This window comes from Lygodium microphyllum, chromosome 12 (genome assembly GCF_053477565.2).
Source record: "Lygodium microphyllum isolate KBCC chromosome 12, Lygodium_microphyllum_v1.1.10, whole genome shotgun sequence".
Lineage (NCBI taxonomy): Eukaryota > Viridiplantae > Streptophyta > Polypodiopsida > Schizaeales > Lygodiaceae > Lygodium > Lygodium microphyllum.
In genome coordinates this window covers 126,610,440-126,633,237 of record NC_141146.1, presented here as the reverse complement: position 1 = coordinate 126,633,237, position 22,798 = coordinate 126,610,440, and the positions used below count along the sequence as shown (strand labels likewise).

At 43.6% G+C, this 22,798-nt stretch overlaps 1 protein-coding gene across 4 annotated transcripts in view; it reads left to right on the top strand.

Annotated features, from left to right (window-relative positions):
- Nucleotides 1–22,798, top strand: part of LOC148028236 (DEAD/DEAH box helicase) — a 226,443-nt gene that overhangs the window by 45,461 nt on the left and 158,184 nt on the right. For all 4 annotated transcript variants that reach the window (XM_087690017.1, XM_087690016.1, XM_087690018.1 and 1 more), the window contains exon 4: nt 13,684–13,926. In XM_087690017.1, coding sequence (XP_087546143.1) covers nt 13,684–13,926 — 243 coding nt within the window. The remainder of the gene's footprint in view (nt 1–13,683; nt 13,927–22,798) is intronic.

Sequence of the window (22,798 nt, the reverse complement as noted above, 5' to 3'; positions counted from 1 at the left end):
TTGGTGGTATCCTTTGGCTTGAACTTCATCTGTTGGAGCTATCCATAGAGAGTTACTACATGCAGAGTCTAGGGAGCTTTGTACAACATTTGAAGCTTCTCCCATACCGCGGAAACTGTCTTGCAGGAAGTGACTACAAGTAGTATCTGTTTAGAGATACATGATACGTCAAAGAAGAGTAGAATATGCATGGGTATCATTGTAATCCCATTGTAGCATAACTTCCTCATGGTTGTCTTGGTCCCAATCATCTAGAAGAGGAGTGGAAGGCTGAGGACACTCAATAGCTCCAAAAACCATGTAGCATAATTGCTTGTGCACACACCATGCTTCATAACAGCACTCCATGTTAAGTAATTAGGGCTGTGAAGTTTGTCATCAATGGAACAACAAGGAGGCATCCAGAGAGGATAGGAAGAGAAGATAATGGAAAGAAGAGAAGCAGAGAGAGAGTACAGCCAAAGACAGCTCAAACTGCACTATCATGAGTTCACACACTATAAAGAGGAGCTGATCAGAAAACAACTGCAAAATCCAAGAAAATCATGTTGATTACGGCCAAGGAGCTCTGTCAGATGCCAGAAAAGGCTGTCACCTAGCCTGTAGGTGCATTTAAATGCAGAAAACGAAAATGCAGAGTACAAAAACACAGGCTGTATGAGCATCAAATGCAGCCATACAGCATTAAAATAAGGCAGAAAATCAAAATGTAAACTGGAGCACAGAAACAAAAAAGGGTTGAAGGTTGAAAACTGGCAAAAAATACCCAGAAACTGGTTGCCCAGGTTGCATCAGACAGAGGAAGTTGGATCAGTAGTAAAACATGTGAGGGCAGACTACTATCCACAGTAGAAAACAACACCCAGGGCCCAAACATAGACGTCTGATACCATGTTAGTAGTGGGTGCAGCAATGGAAGCATAGAAGATTGCTTTAATAGACTGCACAACATGAGAAAAGAGAGAGAACACAAAAAAACAAAAGAACACTGCAAAGGAAGATCTCAGAGATATGCTTAAGAAATGGAATCCATATACCAAACACGAGACAATTGCATACAATAGTGAGCCCGTAACTCTGTGGGCACTGACACTTGTCAAAAGATGGCGTACCAGCGAGACAGTAGGGTTTGCGGGGAGGAACACGGAGTGAACTTGACAAACATGGAGAAGAGAAGAGAAGAGAGAAGAAACTATGATGAATGGAATGATGAAGTTCCGAATCATGGAGTGAATGTGATACAAGGGAACAAGGGCGCATAGCACAAGGAAGATGATGATGACAGCCACGACCCACGAACCGCAATGTCCTCCTGAAGGGGTGTGAGGGTAGTGGAGAGGCTGGAGAGAAGAGGTGACGGACTGATTGAATCAGCCATGAGGAATGAATGAGAGAGTGGCCTATAAATAAGCACAGTTAGTCTAGGATGGCGCCCCTTTTTGGGGCTGCAAACCCTAAATGCAAAACTCAGAAATGAAAAAACACAAACTATAGGTGAAGGGGTTCTCAACACCCCCTCTTAGGCGCAAAAAGGGGAACAAGAGAAGAATGAGGTGGAGATGCAATGCTACATGCTGAAGAATGCGCATGCAGCAGGTGCCACTTGGACAGTGTCCCTCGTGGGAAAATTGTTCACTTGCCCAAGCGTCCTAGGATAAAGATAATGAAAACATGCAATGCATAGGAGGAATGTCGGACTTTGTGTGGTGCCGAGAACCATAAGGATATGCCTATACTCAATCTCGAGAAGTGGCTCCATGCTGACCAAGGGACGAAGGTAAGAAGAAGAGGAGGAAGAAGATGTAGAGGATCCCTAAGATCCAAGATTTCCACCGGAAAGGGAACATGCAGTAAAAAACAGCAGATAGAGCGAACTCGAGAGAGAAAGACTAAAAACGCAGGCAATAGGTGAGAGAAAAACTAAAAACGCAGGAAAAACAGCTTGTAGGAGAGAGAAAGACTAAATACGTAGGTAGTAGGTAAGAGAAAGACTAAAAACGCAGGCAGCAGATGAGAGAAAGACTAGAAACGCAGGCAGGACAGCCTGCAGGAGAGAGAAAGACTAAAAACGCAGGAAAAAACAGCAACAACAGACAACATGTTGAGATCAGCTCCGAATAGTGTGTTATAGGCTGGAAACAGGCGCCAGACTGTTGTAGACAGCAATGGCCAGCTTGGACCGCGATATCCTCCGCGTTTGGGGTGTGGGCAGCAAGCTGAAATACTTGAAATCTGCAAAAACGAGATTTTGATGCAACGGAAGCAGAAGAGAAGTGGATGCCGAAACCGCCATTGGTCTTTGCCTTCATTGGAGTAGAGGATATTTGCTGCTATTTGAGCAGATCCAGCTGTGATACCATGTCAAAAGATGACGTACCGGGGAGACAGTAGGGTTTGTGGGGAGGAACACAGAGTGAACTTGGCAAACATGGAGAAGAGAAGAGAAGAGAGAAGAAACTTTGATGAATGGAATGATGAAGTTCCGAATCATGGAGTGAATGTGATACAAGGGAACAAGGGTGCCGTAGCACAAGGAAGATGATGATGATAGCCAAACCATGAACCGCAATGTCCTCCTGAAGGGGTGTGAGAGTAGTGGAGAGGCTGGAGAGAAGAGGTGATGGATTGATTGAATCAGCCGTGAGGAATGAATGAGAGAGTGGCCTATAAATAGGCACAGTTAGTCTAGGATGGTGCCCCTTTTTGGGGCTGCAAACCCTAAACACAAAACGCAGAAACACAAAAACGCAAACTGCGGGTGAAGGGTTTCTCAACAACACTGACTCCCTCCCTCCAATAAAACCTGCATAGAGAGTCTGCGAGTGGATGATGATGATGCAGAGTGAGGAGGAGCAAGTCAAATATTTAGGTATATAATAATGCCAAATAATGAACAGGTCGGCCACCATAAATGTGTAGTTGGCTTGTAATAAATGGCTCAAATCACCAAAATAATGTCAATAAAAAATATCTAAAATAGTCTACAATGCCGAGCCCACAATTGCACATGCCCAGACTCACTCATGAGCTAACTAAACTGCTCACAACATGCACATCTGCAATAGGTCCCGTATGATTTCCGTGCTTGAGAAAACACCTTATGAGGCCTATCATGACTGCGGTTACTTTTAATGCATGTGCCAAAAGATAAGAGGGGGAAGTTAGATGCCAAGCTCAAGCGACATATCTTCATTGATTGTAGTATGTTGTCAACACACCAATGGTTGTTGTCTCCTTGACCTTAACTCACAAAAGGTGGTGGTGAATCATGGTATTCCATGAGAATTCTTCCTCTTCTCCTATCTCATCTCCTTTAAATGGTCCATCATCTAATGGATCATTATCATTATCATCATTGGATTTCCTTTTCCCACTAGTCCCTTATGTCTCTCTCGTTGCTTCCAAGTTACCCTCTCCTTCTCCCTTGTCATTGAAACAAGATATGCGGTCGTGGCTCCATTCTTCGAGCCAGGTTTTACATTTCGTTCCCTTCAACATTTTGAAATTTTGGCTAGATTGGATAGGATGTATGTGTGCGAGAGTGATTTCTTCCTTCCGGTAGTGCTTAATATGTGGGTGGAGAGATATCATGTCCTCTCGGACCATTATCCTTTGCTTGGGCCTCTGCCCTTGATATCCAATTTATTATTCTTGTTGCATGATCAATTCTTAGGATACATGCACCAATTGATTGCTTCGTTTGGCAGACAAGTTCTATTTGAGGGTATAGAAGAATGGTCAATCTTTTGAGATAATGCACGTACTTTGTCTAGAACTTACGAGATTAAGCAAGCGTCTATACTTAGAGCAAAATTGAAGCATTTTCAATCTTTATTGGAACAATTTGTCACCTTATTGCAGGCTTGGGACTCATTTGATGAATTAACCACTTATTTAGAATGGTGGAAATGCATAGTACAAGCTGTGCATGATGAGCAATATGTGAAATATAAAATGTTGGCCTGCTCGGATGCTTTATATGATAACAAGTGTCAAATTGCTTGTCTTCGCCAAAAATATGCACGTGAGAATATTATGCACTTGTTGGATGCGCAAGATGTTGTAGTCACTGAGCCTCACTTTACAATCCAGATGTGCCTTTAGTACTACAAATCTTTGTTGGGTCCACAAGTAATTCTCATTGATAGAGTTCATACTGCCCGCAATGATAGTTTAGGCATGGTGTGTAACTAAGTGAAGCTTGAATGGGTGGATCTTATGGAGTCAGATTATTACTAAGGAGGAGGTGTTGTCCTATCTACCCCATAGGAAAACCCTTGGTAGGGATGGCTTGCTTACCCGACACCTCATGGTTCTAGCTCATCTTCTGCCAAGAATGCATTTAATGACAAGACTCGTTTTAACGGGTCAAACTTTATTACTTGGTCGAATTTGATGAGACATGTCCTTGATTCACAGAACCTATGGGATCTAGTGCAGGGGTTGGAACCCCAACCCGATCCCGCATTTGTTCCATACGAGGTCGTCCGCTCATGGAGGGCTAAGAATGCCTCCACTATTGTCGAGCTGATGGATGGCTTATTGCCAGAGTTTCATTCTCAGCTTCAGCATCTTGACTTAGCGCCAGAGTGATGGGCACACTTGACTAACCGCTATGCGGCTCGAGATAAGTCCCATCGTATTAATCTTGACCATGAGCTTCAGCTTTTCAAATCACTGAGTGGGATGACTTGAAAGTCAAGTTGGCTAAGTATAGGTGTCTTCTCGCTGAATTCTTCACTACGGGGACTCCCAAGTCCTTTGACGATCAGGTCACATTGTTCCTAAATAAACTCCCCAAGAAATACATCAATTTGGTGGAAGGAATAGTTTCAAAGCCTACCATGCCTACATTCTATGAATTTGAGTGTCAGCTGTTGCGTTACGCACGGTTGTTCGATCAGTTTTATATGAATTTCTCTTCAGAGGGGGCTCTTCTTGCTCATTGTTAGAAAGGGCAAAGCAAAGCAAAGCAAACCTCCACCCAAAATCAAAATCAAACTCAAAAGATAAATCAATCTGGCAATTCTCAAGGAAACTCCCAGTCACAACTCAAACCTGGGTGGCCAAATGTACCTTAAAAGAATAGGTATTGTCAACATTGTCAAAAGGCTGGCCATTTTGACGATGAGTGTCGATCAAAGGCACGAGGCACAACACCAAACCTAAGTCTTCGATCCCCGCCCCTCAGTCGGGCAACCCCCACCAGGGAAGCCAGGCGGGTCCGTGTAGGAAACAACTCCTCGGTCAAGATTCAGGCTCAAGGTTGCATCAGTTTTGCCACTGACAAGGGTCTAGATCTGGCTTCACTGGACAATGTATATCATGTTCGTCAGCTTGGGGTGAACTTGTTATCTGTTCAACAACTTTGCTGGTTGGGGCGAGGAGTTTTCTTTACAACGACCACAGTCGAGGTCCTTGACTCTTTGATTGGTTTAGTGATTGCTCGCGTGAGGCACAGCCTATTGGCCTATACCACCTGATACACTTTCTGACTGAGCGGACTGCCGAAGGTTCCCTGTTCCATAGCTTCCAAGCCTTAGCCACATCTCGGGAGCCTACACACAATGAGCGTCTTTGGCATTTTCGCTTAGGGCATCTTAGTTATGACTCACTTTATGAGTTGTCACGCCGTGAGTTGGTTGAGGGCCTTTCACACTTGAAGCTAGCTCGAGATGTCTGTAAAGCTTGTCAGCTCGGGAAGTAGCACCGTATCCCATTTCCTCAGCAGTCTACACATAGAGTTGAGGAGCCTTTTAGATTGATTCATGTTGATCTTTGTGGGCTGACATTTACTACTGCTTTGAACGGCACGCTGTACTTCTTTTTGATAGTGGATGATCATTCTTGATACATGTGGGTGTACTTCCTCAAGCATAAGTCAGATGCTTTTCTGCTTGGGTGCTGCTGATTTATAACCAGACTGGTCATCGTGTTGGGTGCTTGAGGAGTGATAGCGGTGGTGAGTTTATCTCCCATGAGTTTTCCGAGTTTCTACAAAAGCATGGCATTTCTCGCCAGCTGACCTCTACCAACTCCTCCTCTCAGAATGGAGTCGTAGAGTGTAGAAACTGCACAGTCATGGAAATGGCATGCTCTATGCTGTTCGTAGTAGCGCTTTCTGAGCGCCTTTGGATTGAGGCTGTTAATACTTCAATGTACATCCTCAACAGGTGCCCGACTGCGGCTCTTGCTTAGAAGACCCCGTATGAGGCATTTTTTGGCTCTCAGCCTGTTATTTCCCATTTCAGAGTCTTCGGGTGTCGTGCATATACACATACGCCTGATGACAAGATAGAAAAGCTTACTCCCCAAGCTGATCTTCTTATTTTTGTGGGATATTCCTCTGAAGCTAAAGCCTATCATTTGTTTGATCCTCGAACAAACAAGGTTATCGTTAGGTGGGATGTCGTCTTTGACAAGAGGGATATTGTGCAATCTTGTGTATCGGATTCCGATCCGCTTCCTTCTTCCACATCATCAGAGATTGTGCCTATCGAGCTTGGTCTACTTCCCGCTCCTGACATTTCCGCTGTTTCTTCACCTCCCTAGCCTACTTCGCGAGACCCGTTACCTCGTTGGTATTAGTAGACCATGCAGGAGTTGAGGATCCTATCACCGGATTCCACTCCGGAGAGACCTAGAAGATCTACCCAGCCTGCTCCTCAAGCATCATTTGCATCGCTATTTACAGCTGATTATATAGCGCATTTTGAGCCGAATTCCTGATAGGAGGCTCTTTAGTACCCTCAATGGCGAGAGGCTGTGGAAAGAAAGCTAGAGAGTATTGACCGTAATGAGACTTGGACATTGGTGGATCGTCGGAGCCACAGGAAAGTTATCGGGACAAAGTGGATTTTTCGGACAAAGCTAAAAGCTGATTGGACTTTAGATAAGTACAAGGCTCGCCTTGTAGTGCAAGGGTTTTGACAGAAGTATGGCATTGATTATGAAGAGATCTTTGCTCCTATTGCATGGTTGACTTTCTTTCGGTTGCTACTCGCGCTCGCCGCTCACCACAGCTTGCCGGTACATCAGGTGGATGTCAAGAGTGCCTTCCTGAATGGATACTTGGAGGAGAAAGTCTATGTGGAGCATCCACTAGACTTTCCCTCAGGGAACCCTAGGGATAGGGTATTCCGCTTGCAGAAAGCTCTTCATGGACTGAAGCAAGCGCCGTGGTCTTGGTTCCATAGAATGGATGAGTTCTTATAGACTCATGGATATCATTCTACCCCTTATGACCCGAACTTATATGTTCGATCCACTCCAGAGGAGGTTAGCTATATCCTGCTATATGTTGATGACTTATTCATTCTAGGTTCAGATTCTGCTGCCATAGTGGAAATTAAGGCTAAGCTTAAAGCTACATTTGAAATGACAGACCTTGGTTTGTTGTCTTATTTTTTGGAGATGGAGGTAGTTCATTCGGGAGGATGTATTTTTGTGTCACAGCAGAAGTACACACTTCAGCTTGTGGAATAATACACTTCGGATCAGACACAGCCAGGAGCCACGCCTATTGATCCTACTGTTCACTTGTCGAAGGATACCCTAGGATAGCCCTTCAATGCACACACCTATCGTTCTGTTGTAGGAAAAATTCTTTGGTTAATTCACACTAGGCCAGATTTAGCTTACTCAGTTAGCATACTCAGTCAGTATTTCACAGCACCTAGGATGTCACATTGGATTGCATGTCTTCGTGTGTTGCGTTATTTGCAGTGTACTTTTTCTTATGGCTTGGCATATGGTGTTGGTTTATGTTTGCAGGGGTACACTGATTTTGATTGGGCAGGAGATCCTGACACTCGGCGTTCCCATGGCGGCTATCTCTTTACCTTGGGCACGGCTCCTATTTTTTGGTCTAGCCGTAAGCAAAAGATGGTGGCGGCTTTCATGGCCGAGAGTGAGTACCGGACTCTCTTCGATGGCACCGCCGAGGACATATATTTGAGGAGTTTACTGGCAGCGCTTCATTTTCCATGTGACTCTCCCCAGTTGTCTACTGCGACAACCAGAGTGCCATTGCCCTTGTGGGCAATCCGATACATCACACCATGGACACGCATGTGGGAGTCCACTTTCACTTTTCCAGAGAGGAGGTTGAGCTAGGCACTATTTGCCTAGAGTTTGTGCCTTTAACAGATGATTTTATAGATATCTTGACCAAAGCGGTCAACCGGCTGGTTCTTCAGTACTTGCTACTTAGGATCGGCTTGGGTACACCCTCCCCTACTTCTTCAGCTTGACGGGGAGAGGGTGCTTCCCTCTTGCTTTTCCTTGCAGTTTGAGAAGGAGCGGCTCCTACTCTTTATCGTGACAGTGATGATGCTTACAATTTTTTAGACATTACATTCACTTATTCTTTTGTATTGTATTATGGGCATTTGTAACTTCATCCGCACTATCAGGATGACCTGATTGTAAAAGGGCACTTGGACAAGTGAACACTTCCGCTGCGAGGGCACTGTCCCAATGGTACCGTTGCATAGCATATTGCATGAGCATGACATCTGCATCTCCCTTTGCATTACCCTATGCATTGGCATTTTGTTCATGTCAACATGCATTTGTGCGCATTTATCCCTTTTCGGTCTTTTGGAGTGGTCAGCTCTAGGATCCACCATATTCATAGCATAATACATGGCACTTCCCCTCAAGGTAGTTTCCCTACCCTTGCTTGCTTTGCTTGTCTTGCTAAGCCCTCCGTTTTTTTTGCCTCGCACATATGCAACACATGATGAGCACATACACTCACTTTAATCATCCTTAGGCACTTATTCTCGTCAGTGCGAGGGATTGGCTTGCTAGTTTTGTGAATAACTTGGGTTTAAAACTTTCTTTATCTTTTTCTATCTATAACTTAATCGGCCGCTGCTCTTGTATTACTTATGTGTTTTCAAAACATTAAATTAAAGAAAAAAAACAAGTCCATTGCTGATTCCATCTGCCTTTGTAGGCCTTGATAGGCCCTTGGGCAGCCGACGAGCACCCTTGGTCCGATGCCTTGAGCTCTCTGGGGTGATCACTTGGGCTCCCTTGGTAAGATATCCATTGCCTCTATACTCTTGGTAGGCCACTGGGCAGCCGACGTGTACCTTTTGTCCGATGCCCTAGTTGCTTTCGGGTGGGACGCCTTGGGGTAAATAAAAATTTAGGCTGGCCTAATTTTCTCACTCTATTTGGGCCTGAGAGGGGGTGTTGTGCTAAGAAATGCACTTAGCCACTTAAATAACCCCAAAACATGCTTATTTTAGGCTTATTTTAGCCAAAACCCTAAAACAGGGAGCGGATCGAGAAAGTTAAGTGGGAGAGGATCTAGAACCCTAATTTTCTATAAAGTCTAGAACCCTAATTTTCTATAAATTGGCAACCATCCCTCCACTCCTTCACAATCTCGTTTTTGCAAGCTTTAAGTGTTACCAGCTTGCTGCCCACACCCCAGTCATGGAGGACATCTCAGCTCTTGCTGTCTATCACTGTTCTCTAGAGTCTAGCGCCTGTTTGGAGCCCTCCGCACGCCGATTGCTGCTGTTTCTGTCTGGTGACTGACTGCTGTTCATCTGCACCGCTGTCATACAGCCTGCCATGTCAGCAAACTGCTGCGTTTGCAGGCTCCAGCTGCTGCCCTGACAGTTTTCTCTCTCGTCTGCAGTTGCTGCAGTATTTGTCTCTCCTGTAGGCTGTCCTGCCTGCGTTTTCAGTCTTTCTCTCTCCTGCAGGCTCCGTTTTTAGTCTTTCTCTCTCTTGCAAGCTTTCTTGCTTGTGTTTTCAATCTTTTCTCTCTTGTAGGCTCCGTTTTTAGTATTTCTCTCTCCTCGTTGCTGTTTGCATCAGATCCAGCTTCTCACTGCTGCGTTTGTTGGTGTTCGATATCCGGAGGCTGCCTTGCTGCGATTCGGGATCTGTTCGGAGTACGAAACACTCTCCAGCTCATTACCCCTGCCCTGATCCTAGAGATACAGGAGTTCGAGGTTCAGTATTCATTCATTGCATAGTGTGTTTGTTGCATGAGTATCGTATTATTAGTAGTCATTCATTTCATTTATTCACTGCGTTCATTGTCTCTAAGTTACTCTAACCCTAATCCTAACTGTGTTCTTTTTATCAGTCTGTGCTTTGTCGTACGGTTTTTGTTTATGTTTCTGTGTAAGGGTATTTTTCTTTACAACACCTTGGGGTAAACATTGCAAGCCTTTCCTTCTAGGCTCAGTTTTGGGCACGAGAGGAGGTGGAGCTAGAATACGCTTTACAATTGATTAGCATTTTAAAACAACCCAAAACATACTTAATTAATGAAAAACACCAATTCCGTGCGTGGTTCGAGAGAGTTTTAGTGGTCCCCCAAAACCCTAATTTTTTGGGACACCCTTCAACATCTATAAATAGACAAGCTATCCACCATTCAACCTTATCCTTTTGTGCAGGTTTCTCACTCTACCGTGCAGATTTCAACCATCAGCTACCTACTATCTACTGTGCAGCCATCAGCGACTACAGCCCATCACTATCCAGCCCTAGGTGGCTTGTTTTTAGCCATCGTCTTGCTGTTTGGAAGTCTCAATCTATTACATCATCGTAGCACATGATTAGCTTGTGTTTTCAGCATCTCGTGCCAGGTGACAGGCTGCTGCCATCTCTCCCACCGAGTGACTGTTGCAATATCGGCGTTTTTGGTGTCCAACAAGCTGTCTACATCAGCAAACACCTCTCTTGTTGTCGCCTTAGTTCTCTGACACTCTGTGATCAGCATTTGGTGTTTCCCGCACTTCGACACTCTATTTGGTGGTCATAGCAATTGGGATCCGTCTTCGGTGGACGTCACTCTCCGACATTGCATTGCTTTGCCCTTGGGCATTGTGTACACTCTTACATTCATTTACAACATTCATTTACAACATTCATTCACTTTATAGTTTCCTCTCTCTGTGTTTGTGTCTTATGTTTGAGTTTTTGTGTTTTGCATTTTGCATTTAGGATTTAAGTTTTACTTGTCTTTTCCGAGTCTTTGTGTTTTAATCTTGGTCATACATTTTGTGCTTCCTCAGTGCAAACCCTAGCATATGTTCACAGTGCCAAGGTTGGCCTCTGAATGTGTGATTGAAAGTGACTCAAACAATCATGATCAGCATGATTTCTTATGTTTTATTGTTGGTTCCATGGACGCAAGAGTCATTACAAGTACTAGTGTAGCCTATTCATTTTATGCTTTGGAAGGAGTAAGGGAATCGACTAGGCCAAGTGTGGGTATCCTAGCAACTTGTTTCTATGCCAAAAGGGTTGGGTGGTGTTGCCTTGTTGGATATCAAAATTCATATGATGGCCTTTGCTAGGTTTTTTATAGAGGATATTGGCGTTTCGCAAGGGCCACTTTTTTCCAGGTCTCATGGTGGAATATTTGAATTCGACCCAACCATTTAAAACTTCAAAGTCTTTTCTTCTTACCCACTTGATTGTATCATGGCAAGAGACTCTTCGCCTTACTATTTGGCTCCCTCCTAATTTATGACAGGAAGTGAATTCCTTACAAGCAGAGGTTTTGGCTATATCTAGGTTGCTTGATTGGTTTGACAAGCAAGTTTAAAGGGATAAATGTAATAGGATGGTGAGACTAGGCTTGAAGACTATTCTGGATGCTATTATTTTGGGTTAGGCGAGTATTTACTCTTTTGGCCGTATTTGCCAATACTTTCGAATACCTCGAGGTTACAGACTGATTTGGTTGACCTTGGAAGACTTGCTTCGGAGGCACTCTTTCTTGCTTGCTTCTCATCCTTTATCGCTGTGGTTGGATTGGGTCTTTGTAAAACCGGAGGATTTTTTGAATTGGTCAGATAATCAGATGTGCCACAAAATGGTAGCAGATAAAAGATGGATTATAGAGAAGGCTAATAAAGTTTGGTTTGCTCGTGATAATACAGCTAAGTGGTGTGATCACTTGCTTTATCTATGGAAGTCAAAGCTTCCCTAACAAGGGAATGTATTTATATGGAGGCTTCTTATTGGGGTTCAACCCATTAGCATAGAGCTGTGGGCTTGCAAGATATCTTGTGGCAAATGTATTTTGTGCACTACTTGTGATGAGATTTCAACTCATCTTTTCATTTCTCGTTTGGTGTGTCTAGATAGGTTTGGGACTTCATCTGTAGAGTGTGGACCTCGTTGACAAGTCAGAGAATGCCCATCTGTTCTTGGGTCCTTGCCAAGATGCCGTCCATGGCGATGTTGTGGACTCACCATCCTTGCCTCTTTCACTTCATGTGATGGATTGGTCTTTGGCACATTTGGCGGACTTGCAATGTTTTTATCTTTGATTCAGCGTCGAGTATTTGTACAAGGTCATGTGGGTCAATATGAGGCTTGCTATCATGGCAAATTTGCTCCATGATTTTGGCTGGCTTTATAATCGGAGAGGTTGGCAATCGAAATCATGTGGAGGTTTGTTCATGTGGAGGATTGCTTATTGGGGGTCTTCCAACTTGGGATGTGTTGCGTGTTCGCAAGATCTCCCACGGTTGCTGTGTATTTTGCACCACATGTGATGAGACATTGCCTCATCTCTTTGTCTCTTGCCCTGTTGCTCGACAAATTTGGAGTTTTGTTTCCATGTGTGGTCGTCAGTGACTTAGCAATAGATATCAGCTTGTTTGTGGATTATGGGAAGGATGCCTTCTATGTCCGCCATGCAATCAGATTATTCTTGCCTTTTCCATTCCTTCGATGGACAGCTCTATGGCATATTTGGCGTACTCGGAACGCCTTCATTTTTTATTCTGCCTTGGGGATCCATGGTCATGTGGCTGGTGTTCGTGGTTTACTGTTATGGCATATCTCCTCTATGGTTTCAGCTGACGTGGTTCTTCCTGACATTGCTGCTTCTTTGTTGGATATTGTTCGCTCCACTCCAGCTGTTCTTTCTGTGTGATATTTGTGTGGCATGGTCTTAGAGGCCTTTCAGCTTGATTTGTGTCTGTTCTATTTTTCTTAGCTGGCTTGATGGTCTGATGTAAATATTGCTACTTAATTCAATTATCTTCACAAAAAGAGAGAGAGAGAGAGAGAGAGAGAGAGAGAGAGAGTGGACTGAAATAATGGGGAGAGAGAGTGACCATAAATTGATTTGACTGATGATTTAGTACAAATGTAGGGCCTGATTTTAAAGGCTAAAGTTCTCCCCTTTCCTTTTATTCTTTGTTAATACAAGGAGGTGTAGACAGGTTCATGTCTCTACACACATTCTTGTTTCACATGTTTAGAAGGGTAAATATCCAGAAAAGCTCTTTTGAATTTAGTGTCAAACTAGTCTTGAAGCTGAACTTCCTTTCATTTGCACACTTTTTAAACTTTATAATTTACTTAACACCTTGAAGGTCAATACTGTGGGTATTCATACCCATATAAAGAGAAAAATATTGGATATTAGGGTTTGAACAGTTTCTAGTAATACTTGAGTTAGGCTATTGACATTCTATTTTCTGTGAATTGTTTGCTGTAGCAATGATTTTGATTTCTCTATGTCACTACTGAATTTTGTCAATCACTTGTTTATACTTCACAGTTAACCTCTATATTTAATGTCAAATTAAACTTTCCTTTTTTTTTGGGGGGTGGGTTGGTCTGGGGTGGTTGGTGCATTTAACTTTAATGCCATTTACATAAGTTATAACAAAGTCTTAACAGGCCTTTGAAGACGTGGAGAGAGATCTAGTTGAGCGAGACATGCCCATGGACAGGCTGATTTGTGGGGATGTTGGATTTGGGAAGACAGAAGTAGCACTGAGAGCAATCTTTCAGGTCTTTTCTTCTGGCAAACAAGCAATGATTTTGGCACCCACAACTGTTCTTGCCCGACAACATTACAATGTGGTTCGTGAGAGATTTTCTGATTACAATGCCAAAGTAGCTTTTCTCAGCAGATTCCAGGTACCAAATACATCGAGGCTCTACTTATTGTGATGTTGTAAGAAAATTTCATTTTGGGAATGTAGTGTTTGCTTTATGTCTTTGAACGCATCTTAAAAAGCATCATCTACTAGGGTCCACCACCATCATAAATTAAATCCTCAACCCTCCGGCAAGAGACACATTTGATCATCCTAAGATTCACCACATTTTTGATCCTTATGCAAGAGTTGCCTTGAATGGAAGACTGGTGATTCTAAGAATGGTTTGTAATGCATGCAACCTGGCCAGGAAATTGAGGGATTACCATAATGAACAACACATAAGATGTCAGAGTCCATGGCACTGCATCCATGAGCCCGAGGCCTAACCTCTATGTTACCACTTTGGGTTCCCAAGTTGTCGTTAATGAGAATTGATAATCGGCGACCAATAAAGGCTCTTTTGTTGTACACATACCAGTTTTTCATCTTGGTGTGCGGACAAATTGTATGGGTTTTTCAACCTTCTATGTAGGTTCTAAAGAGAGGTTTGACTTGAATATTTGTGGGTTATTTAAAGGGGAATGAAAGTTCCAATACAACTTGTTATGACCAATGGGCATTACTAATTATTTATTCATTTTATTAATTCTGATGACTTGAATTAAAAATTTTCAGAAGTGTTTCTTGAAGGAATGAGAGGTGGAGATGGCATGCAATATTTGGGTGGTTTTGGCATGGCACTTGGCAGCAGGTGATGGGCTTGGGTGTGGCATGTGTAACTGCTCATGGTCTCTAAGTGGCTTGTGTAACATCAAGGGGTGGCACATTGTCCTTGCTAGGTAGGTGGTAGCTGGTCTTGCGGGTTGCTCTGTTTGGTGTCTAGACTCTAGATCCATTTCTGCAGGTTGGCTGTGAGCAGCATGACTAGTAGAGTGGGAAGCTTCCAATGGCTATATGTTCCTCTTTGGTTTCATTCTTCAAAATCTATGGCAATCTATGACACAAAGACTTGTTGGAGCTCAACTGGAGGGGTGAGCAGCAGTGAGATTGACCGAGAGAGCGAGAGTGAAAGTACGATTAGATTTGAGTGTACCAACAATGTGTTGGTACACAAAGAATAAAATGTATTTATACTTAGGGCACGTAAGGGTGCATTTACATGTACAACTAAAATTATGTATGTGTACCATACACGGAGGTGAAAAGGGCCTTTATCCCAACAACCTCCCACTTAAAGGACCAAAGTGAACCTCTAACCAACTCCCACTAGTCGTATGCAATGCTCATGCTGAGCTTTGCTTTTAGACTTTTAGTGAGAACATTTGTAGGGTTGTTCTTTGTTTTGATATTGGTCAATGTGATCAGACCATCTTCCTGAATTTGTCTAATAAAGTGATATCACACATCTATATGCTTTATATGTGAATGATACATGGCATTCTTAGCCAGATACACAGCACTCTGGCTATCACATCCCAACAATGCAGTACCAATAGAAATGCCGAGATCCTCTGCAAGTTTGCTCAACCATATAGCTTCCTTAGAAGCTTCAGTAGCTGATATGTATTCAGCTTCACTAGTACTCAGTGCTACGATGTTCTGCAACCTGGAGCACCAAGAAATGGCCCCACCAGCAACTACAAAGACATACCCGCTAGTGGACCTACGAGTGTCCAAGTCACCTGCCATGAAGATCTGCATCACAATAACTCTGCAAACTAAGTGCACCCTGCCCATAGCAAATACACTTTCTTTGTGTCCCCTTTAGGTATTGAAGAATACACTTGATAGCCTCCTAATGCGTTTTTCCAAGATTTGACATAAACCTGCTAACAACTCCCACTGCATGTGCAATGTCTGGACGAGTAGCAACCATAGCATACATAAGAGAGCCACAAGCTGATGCATAAGGGACTCCCTTCATAGCATTGGCTTCCACGTCATCTTTTGGACTGTTGGCTTTACTAAGCTTAAGATAAGGAGGTAAGGGTACCCCAAAAGGCTTAGCTTCAGCCATGTTAAATCTGTCCAGTACATTTTCAATGTACTTTTCTTGAGATAAAAACAACAATTTTTGCATTCTATCTCTGCGAAACCTCATGCCCAAAATATGCTCTGCATTCTCCCAATCTTTCATGGAGAAGTCTGATTTCAGCTAATCTTTGAGAGCATCCAAGCTAGTCTTTCTTTTCCCAGCTAGCAACATATCATCCACATACAAAACAAGTATGATGGGGTGCCATCTATATCCTTTTTCATGTATAAACAATGACCTGCATGGCTGCGTGTAAACCCATGAGATAGCATAAAAGTGTCAAACTTTTTGTACCACTGCCGTGGTGCTTGCTTCAGCCCGAACAGTTTGCATTTTAGTTTGCATACCATCTGCTTTTTTCCAAGAACTAGAAAGCCCTTGGGCTTTTTCATGTTTATTTCCTCATCAATGTTACCATGAAGAAAAGCTGTTTTCACATCCATTTGGTACAGCTAAGTCCAATACAGCGAGAGCAAAAAGCACATGTAGAGTGGTCATCTTCACAACAGGTGAGAAGACCTCTTGGAAGTCAATCCCTTCCTTCTGTGCATACCATTTAGCAACTAGTCCTGCCTTATACTTGGGTTACCCATCAACTATCTTTACTTTGTAAACCCATTTGTTTGGAAGAGGCTTCCTTGCTTTGGGCAACGACGCAAGATTCCAAGTATCATTAGCATACATAGATTTAATCTTTTCCTATATAGCTAGCTCCCACTTACTGCTGAATTCGCATGACTTGGCCTCTTTGTATGTAAGAGGCTCACCCTTATTTGTAAGCTTCACTTAATGCAAGGAGGGGTCATACCTATGTGGTTGCCTTCTTACACGTGTAGACCAGTATACCCAATGATCTACATTTTCAGTAATCGGGTCTACATCTGGAGGTATGCCATTTTCAGCATTTATAGGTTGTTGTAAGCCATTTTCAGCATGCTGTTCATGTTGTACATCATCTTCATTTTCATTACCAGCACTTGCATTCTCATAATCAGCAAGTCTATCATGTTGTCCATGACCTCCTTTGCTTTTATTTGCTGTCCATCATCATCTGGCTCAAAAATAACCGGCTGATCATGAGTTTCAGCCTATGGTATAGCACCATGAGGCTCATCATCTGAAGTAATAGGTGGTTGCAAATTCTGAAATTTGACTTTTTTCATATCTTCATTGGAGGCTAAAGTACCTTTCAGCAAATTTGCCTCATTAAACACAACATTACGGCTATGAATCCTTTTCTTGGACTGAGGTAACCACACTCAGTAGCCAAATTCACCCTCATCACCATAGCCCATGAAAATGCCTTTGGTGGATTTTGGGTCAAGTTTGTTCCTTAGCTCATCTTGAATATGCACAAAAGCATCATAGCCAAATATGCATAAATGGTCATATGACGCCAATTTGCGAGCCCAAACCTCCTCAGGGATGCCATTATTTAAGGATCTGTTTGAAGAGCGGTTGCAAATGTAAACCGCAGTTTTAAGTGCCTCTCCCCAAAGTTCATGAGGGAGATTAGCAATGGACAGCATGCACCGCACCCTTTTACATAAGGTCCTATTATATCTTTCAACCACCTCATTTGAAGAAGGGTTGTAAGCTCCCTCTTAATTCCATGCAAGTCACTAAAAGACTTGAATTCAGTAGATGTGAACTTACCCCCATTATCAGTTCTCAAGGATTTCTGCTTTCTACTTGTCACCCCTATTATCAGTTCTCAAGCATTTCTACTTTCTACTTGTCTGAGTGGCCACAAATGGATGAAAAGTTTTAAAAACAGCAAACACTTCACTTTTATTTTTCAACAGGTAAACTCAAATCTTTTAAGAACAATTATCAATAAAGGAGACAAAATATGCAGCACCGCTCAACGATTTCGTGGACATACTACATACATTAGAATGCACTAAGTCCAAGACATTGGACTTACAAGAGACACCAGAGTAAAATGAAATTTTTATTTGCTTTCCAAACTGACACTTATTACAAAAGTCAAGTTTAGAGCCTTTTCCATCAACCCTCTTCAAAGAGGTAAGGACATCAAGTCCTTTCTGGCTCATATGGCCTAATTTCTTATGCCGCAACTCCAAATGATAGCCAATTTCAACAATTGCAAGAAACTTACCATTCAAAGCTTTACAGTGCAAACAATACAAAGTGCCCTTCTTGGTTCCTTTTGCAATCAGTATGGAACCCTTTTTCACTTTCCACAAACCACCACCAAACAATGTAGTGTAACCATGCAAGTGAAGCTGATTAGTAGATAGTAGACTCTTTTTGATACCGGACAGATATTTGATAACTTTCAGCACAAGCTCTTGCCCATTATCTAAAAACAAGTGTACAGTGCCAATCCCATCAATGCTGCAAGTATGGTTATTTCCAAGATACACCTTTCCATAATTTCTTTTATTGAATATAGCAAAACACTCCAAGCAAGGAGTTACATGGAAAGAGGCACCAGAGTCTACAATCCAAGCCTGATTGACACCATCATCAATTGACAAAAGTACATCAATCACATTAGCGTTGGTAATCTGCATATCTTGCATGTGACATACAAGGGCATCATAATCAACTGCCCTGAATACATTAGCCTCTGTATTCAAAAGCTCCTCTATGACTACGCCGGAGGCCACATTGGCCTTTTCCTTGCCTTTGGCTGCCTCAGATACATTTGTCCTATCCTCTTTCTTCTTTTTGTCTCCTGCATTTTTCTTTCTCTCTTGTTCCTTCTTGTAATACCTGCAATCAGGCTTCTTGTGGCCTTTCCGACCACAATGATAGCAAGTAATGTCACTCTTTTTCTTTCCTTTGCTCTTGGTTCTGTTTCTCTTTCTTGCATTTGCATTTCTCTCTTCAGCCCTGCCTCTTACATTATAAGCTAAGTTTCTGCCTTCTCCATGAGACATACGTCTAATTTTTTAATTTAAGATTGAACCCCTCACCCCATCATATGAGAGATTGGAGTTATTGCTAAGAGAAACCACCAAGGTCTCCCAAGAATCAGGCAGTGTTATGATAAAAAAGATCGCCCTCAACTTATCTTCAAAATCCAAATTTGCATCCTTGAGCTGATTTAAAATACTAGTAAATGCACTCAAGTGCTCAGCTGCAGGCTTTGACTCATCTAGTCACATATTCACCAACTTACGCATTAAGTGCACCTGATTAACAGTTGTGGTAATCTCAAAGGTAGTTTTTAGCTTCTCCCATATTGCATAACGTGTATCTAAACCCTTAATGTTTGTCAAAATGTCATCAATGACACCCATCTTAATGTAAGCCACAGCTGTTTTGTTAACTCTGGCCCAATCTGCATTAGACATTTGTGCGGGTTTATCTTCCTGCAAAGCATCCTTATAATCCTTTAGGAACAATATGCCTTGCATACGATCTTTCCAAAGGTCAAAGCCATGACCATCAAACCATTTGATTTCCATCAAACTCTTGATGTCTGAACTGGAAGAAGTTGTAGCCATTTTTTCATGAACACAAGAGTAAATGCCCTCGACTGCAGAAGCATAAGCTGAACCAGCAAATACATTGCTGTTCTTTCACAAACAGTAATAAATCTCTACTGTTTGTACATGAACCAGCCACCGCACGAGCTAAAATTGCCGAAATTTACCAAATTCTGCACAAAGCCCCAAAATTTCAGGTCCAATAGTGCATGAATGTCAGCCAATCTGACCCAGCTGAGCAAAATTATACCAATGCATGAAAAGCCCCAATTTTCCAGGGTGCAATGTTAGGAAATTTAACTTGAAAGAGCGAAATTCCAACAAATTGGACAAAATCCCCAATTTGATTGAGATCATCATGTGCAATGTCTGCAATTTGTAACGACCTGAATGTCGTTTCCAGGCTTAGATGGGATTAAATTTGGGAAAAGCCCCAAATTTTCGGGCTCAAATTTGCACAGAATTGACGACTGTGCTTTCATGCGTGAACTCCCATCGGGGGAAGGAACTGAGAGAAATTTAGTGAATTTCTGTTTTTAAAAAAATCGACGAAGTGGGGAACGGGGTTCGTTGACTAGTCAGGCCTCGCGCGGCTCGTTTGTCGCTGACTTGTCAGACACACTTGTTTCATGCTGCTCGCTGCATCAGCCGGTCGCCTCACTCGCATTAGTCACGTTTGCCCCATCAGCCCCGTCACGTTGTGACTACTGGTTGTCATGAGTCCAGCAGCAGCCGTCACCCTTTTGTGGCCTGTGTTGGTCATGCTCCCGTCGCCTGTTGCAGCTGAGTCACGCTACACGCTCGAGGTCCGTCATGCGTGCCATTACTCCGTCGCCTGCACGCCACACGCCTGCTGCACACACTTGCTGCTATACGCCTACGTGTGACCTGTCGTGAGCTCAACATGTTCGTGAGTTGGCTGTTGCTTGTCAGTCATCAGTGGTCTCGAGAAGGGAACACAACCTGGGTTACTTGCCCTGCGACGTCGCCCTTGGCTGCACGCCCTGATACCGATTGTTGGAGCTCAACTCGAGGAGTGAGCAGCAGTGAGAGTGACTGAGAGAGTGAGAGAGTGAAAGTATGATTAGATTTGAGTGTACCAACAATCTGTTGGTACACAAAAAATAAAATGTGTTTATACTTAGGACATGTAAGGGTGCATTCACACGTACAACTAAATCATGTATGTGTACTATACATAGTTGTCAGGTACGAAAGGTACGATACGATAAAATACGGTACTAAATGGTACCTTAAGATTTTATAAGGTACGGTACGATATTAGTACGACAAAAAAATAACTTGATTATTTTAGACAAAAGATAATAGAATAGATATTTCAAGTCTAAATAGCAATGCTATTAGAGCATATAAGATGAGTACTTGAGGGTAACATGCCAAAACCTAATGCGGAATGCGCAATATGCGCTACTGCTACCTACAACTTATAACTACATAGATGGGAGTGGATACATCATACATGCATGATCATACAAATAAGAGAAGTGTGGGCTTGAGAGAGAGAAGGTTGAGAGAAATTGTTTGAATCTTAAATAACCTAATCTCATGGGAGAATCATATTAATATAAGGAGCATTTAGCTCGTCCCAAAGTGTAGTTCGAATGGAAAAGATGCATCCATTAAGTTGGTACCTTTTGGTACTAATACATAAGGTACAGTACCTAAAGTATGGTATAGTATCAAACCTTTCGTACATGGTACTAGTGCAACTAGAGAGAGGAAGAGGCTAGAGAGAGAGAGAGAGAGAGAGAGAGAGAGAGAGAGAGAGAGGCTTGAGAGAAAGAGGGTGTGAGAGGCTAGAGAGAGAGAGAGAGAGAGAGAGAGAGAGAGAGAGAGAGAGAGGCTTGGGGGAGAGAGAGAGAAGAGCGATGGCGGGGAGTGAGCGTTGACTCCATCTTTGTGCCTGTTGACTTTGCGCCCGTCGTTTCGGCGCTTGTCGCACGTCCCTTCGTCGCTCGACTGGCCCGTTGCCACAGTCGCCTGACCCCTCAGCGCCCGTTTGGACCAGTCCGCCCTGGTTTGCGCCGTTTTGGTCCGCCTTCGTCCGACCCAATTTGTGCCTACTTGCGCCCCGTTCGCCCACACTCACCTTGGTTCGTGCCTTGTTTGACCCCTGCCCGACGTTGATCGGCCCGTTTGTGAGACCCCGCGCGCACGACTGTGCCGATTTCTCTGTCCGCCGGTCCCTGCGTTTGCACGACGACCTGCCCCGTAATTCCCTGTGTCGGTGTGCCCACCTGGCCCCTCATTTGACCCGCCCTGCTGAACCTGTGAGGTCGGCTAACCTGCCTTGCGGACCAGAGACGTCGGCTGACCTGTGACCTGGGTGACCTGTCCTGCGACGTTGCCCTTGGCTGCCCGCCCTGACAGAGAGAGAGGACAACAGTATGCCTTCGGGTTCTGAACTGCTGCCTGCGGGTAAACGCTCCAAGCATACTTCTGACGAGACAATGGACCCTCAGGAACGTTCCTATGTGCAGGTTGCCTTTGATCCTGTGGATTCATAGGAGATTGACTGGGAGCATTTGCTGGACTTTACCAATACTCTGCTTGGCGATTATGTCTAGCATAATCATGAAACTTTTTCTGACTTGGGAACTGATAAAGTGCTGGAAGCCACGGTGGACCCGAAATCAGTCTTGCGGTCTTTTTCGGTGTTTTACGACCGTGCCGTTATACTTTTCTTCATTGGCAGGATCCCAGTGCGTTCCCATATTCGCCAGTGGGTGCACCATTTATTGCAAGGGGAGTGCACCACTTTTCTTCCTTGGACCCCGCGGCTTTTATGAGGTGCTGCTGAAATCAGAGACACATCGGGCTTAGCTCCTATCCAAGTTGCCATTATTCTTTGATCGCCGCTTGGTCCATGCTGTGCCATGGCGCCCTATGGCAGACTTCAAGCGCCTGCTCCAACGAGAATGCCCGCTGTGGGTGGAAGTGGAAAATTGTCCGGCGGTCTATTGGCCATTGTTAAAGGATGCGATGGCAGTTGTGGGAACGGTGCTGGTTTCCCTAAGCCTAAGGGCTATGAATCGAAACCGTTTATGCATGTTATGGGACACGGCCAAGAAAAGGCCTGCGTGGCTTCGCCTCAATTTCTCTGGCATGCATCCTTTGCACTTTCACTTGAAATGGGGCAACTTTGCAGGACACTGCTTTTCATGTAGTAAATTGGGGCATTTTATGGCCGAATGCCCAGAAAGACAACCGTCTTCCGATGATGTGCATGTTGTGCTGCCTAAGGATGACATGGTGCTTGATGCCCCGCACAGGAGGCCCCCCAGCCACCTAATGTTGTGGATAAAGGTAAACAACAGGTCCTGGGTTTGGATTCCCGTAGCACTGATTGGATCGAGGCTCGTCCAAAAAAAGGTAAAAAGTTGGATGGAGGC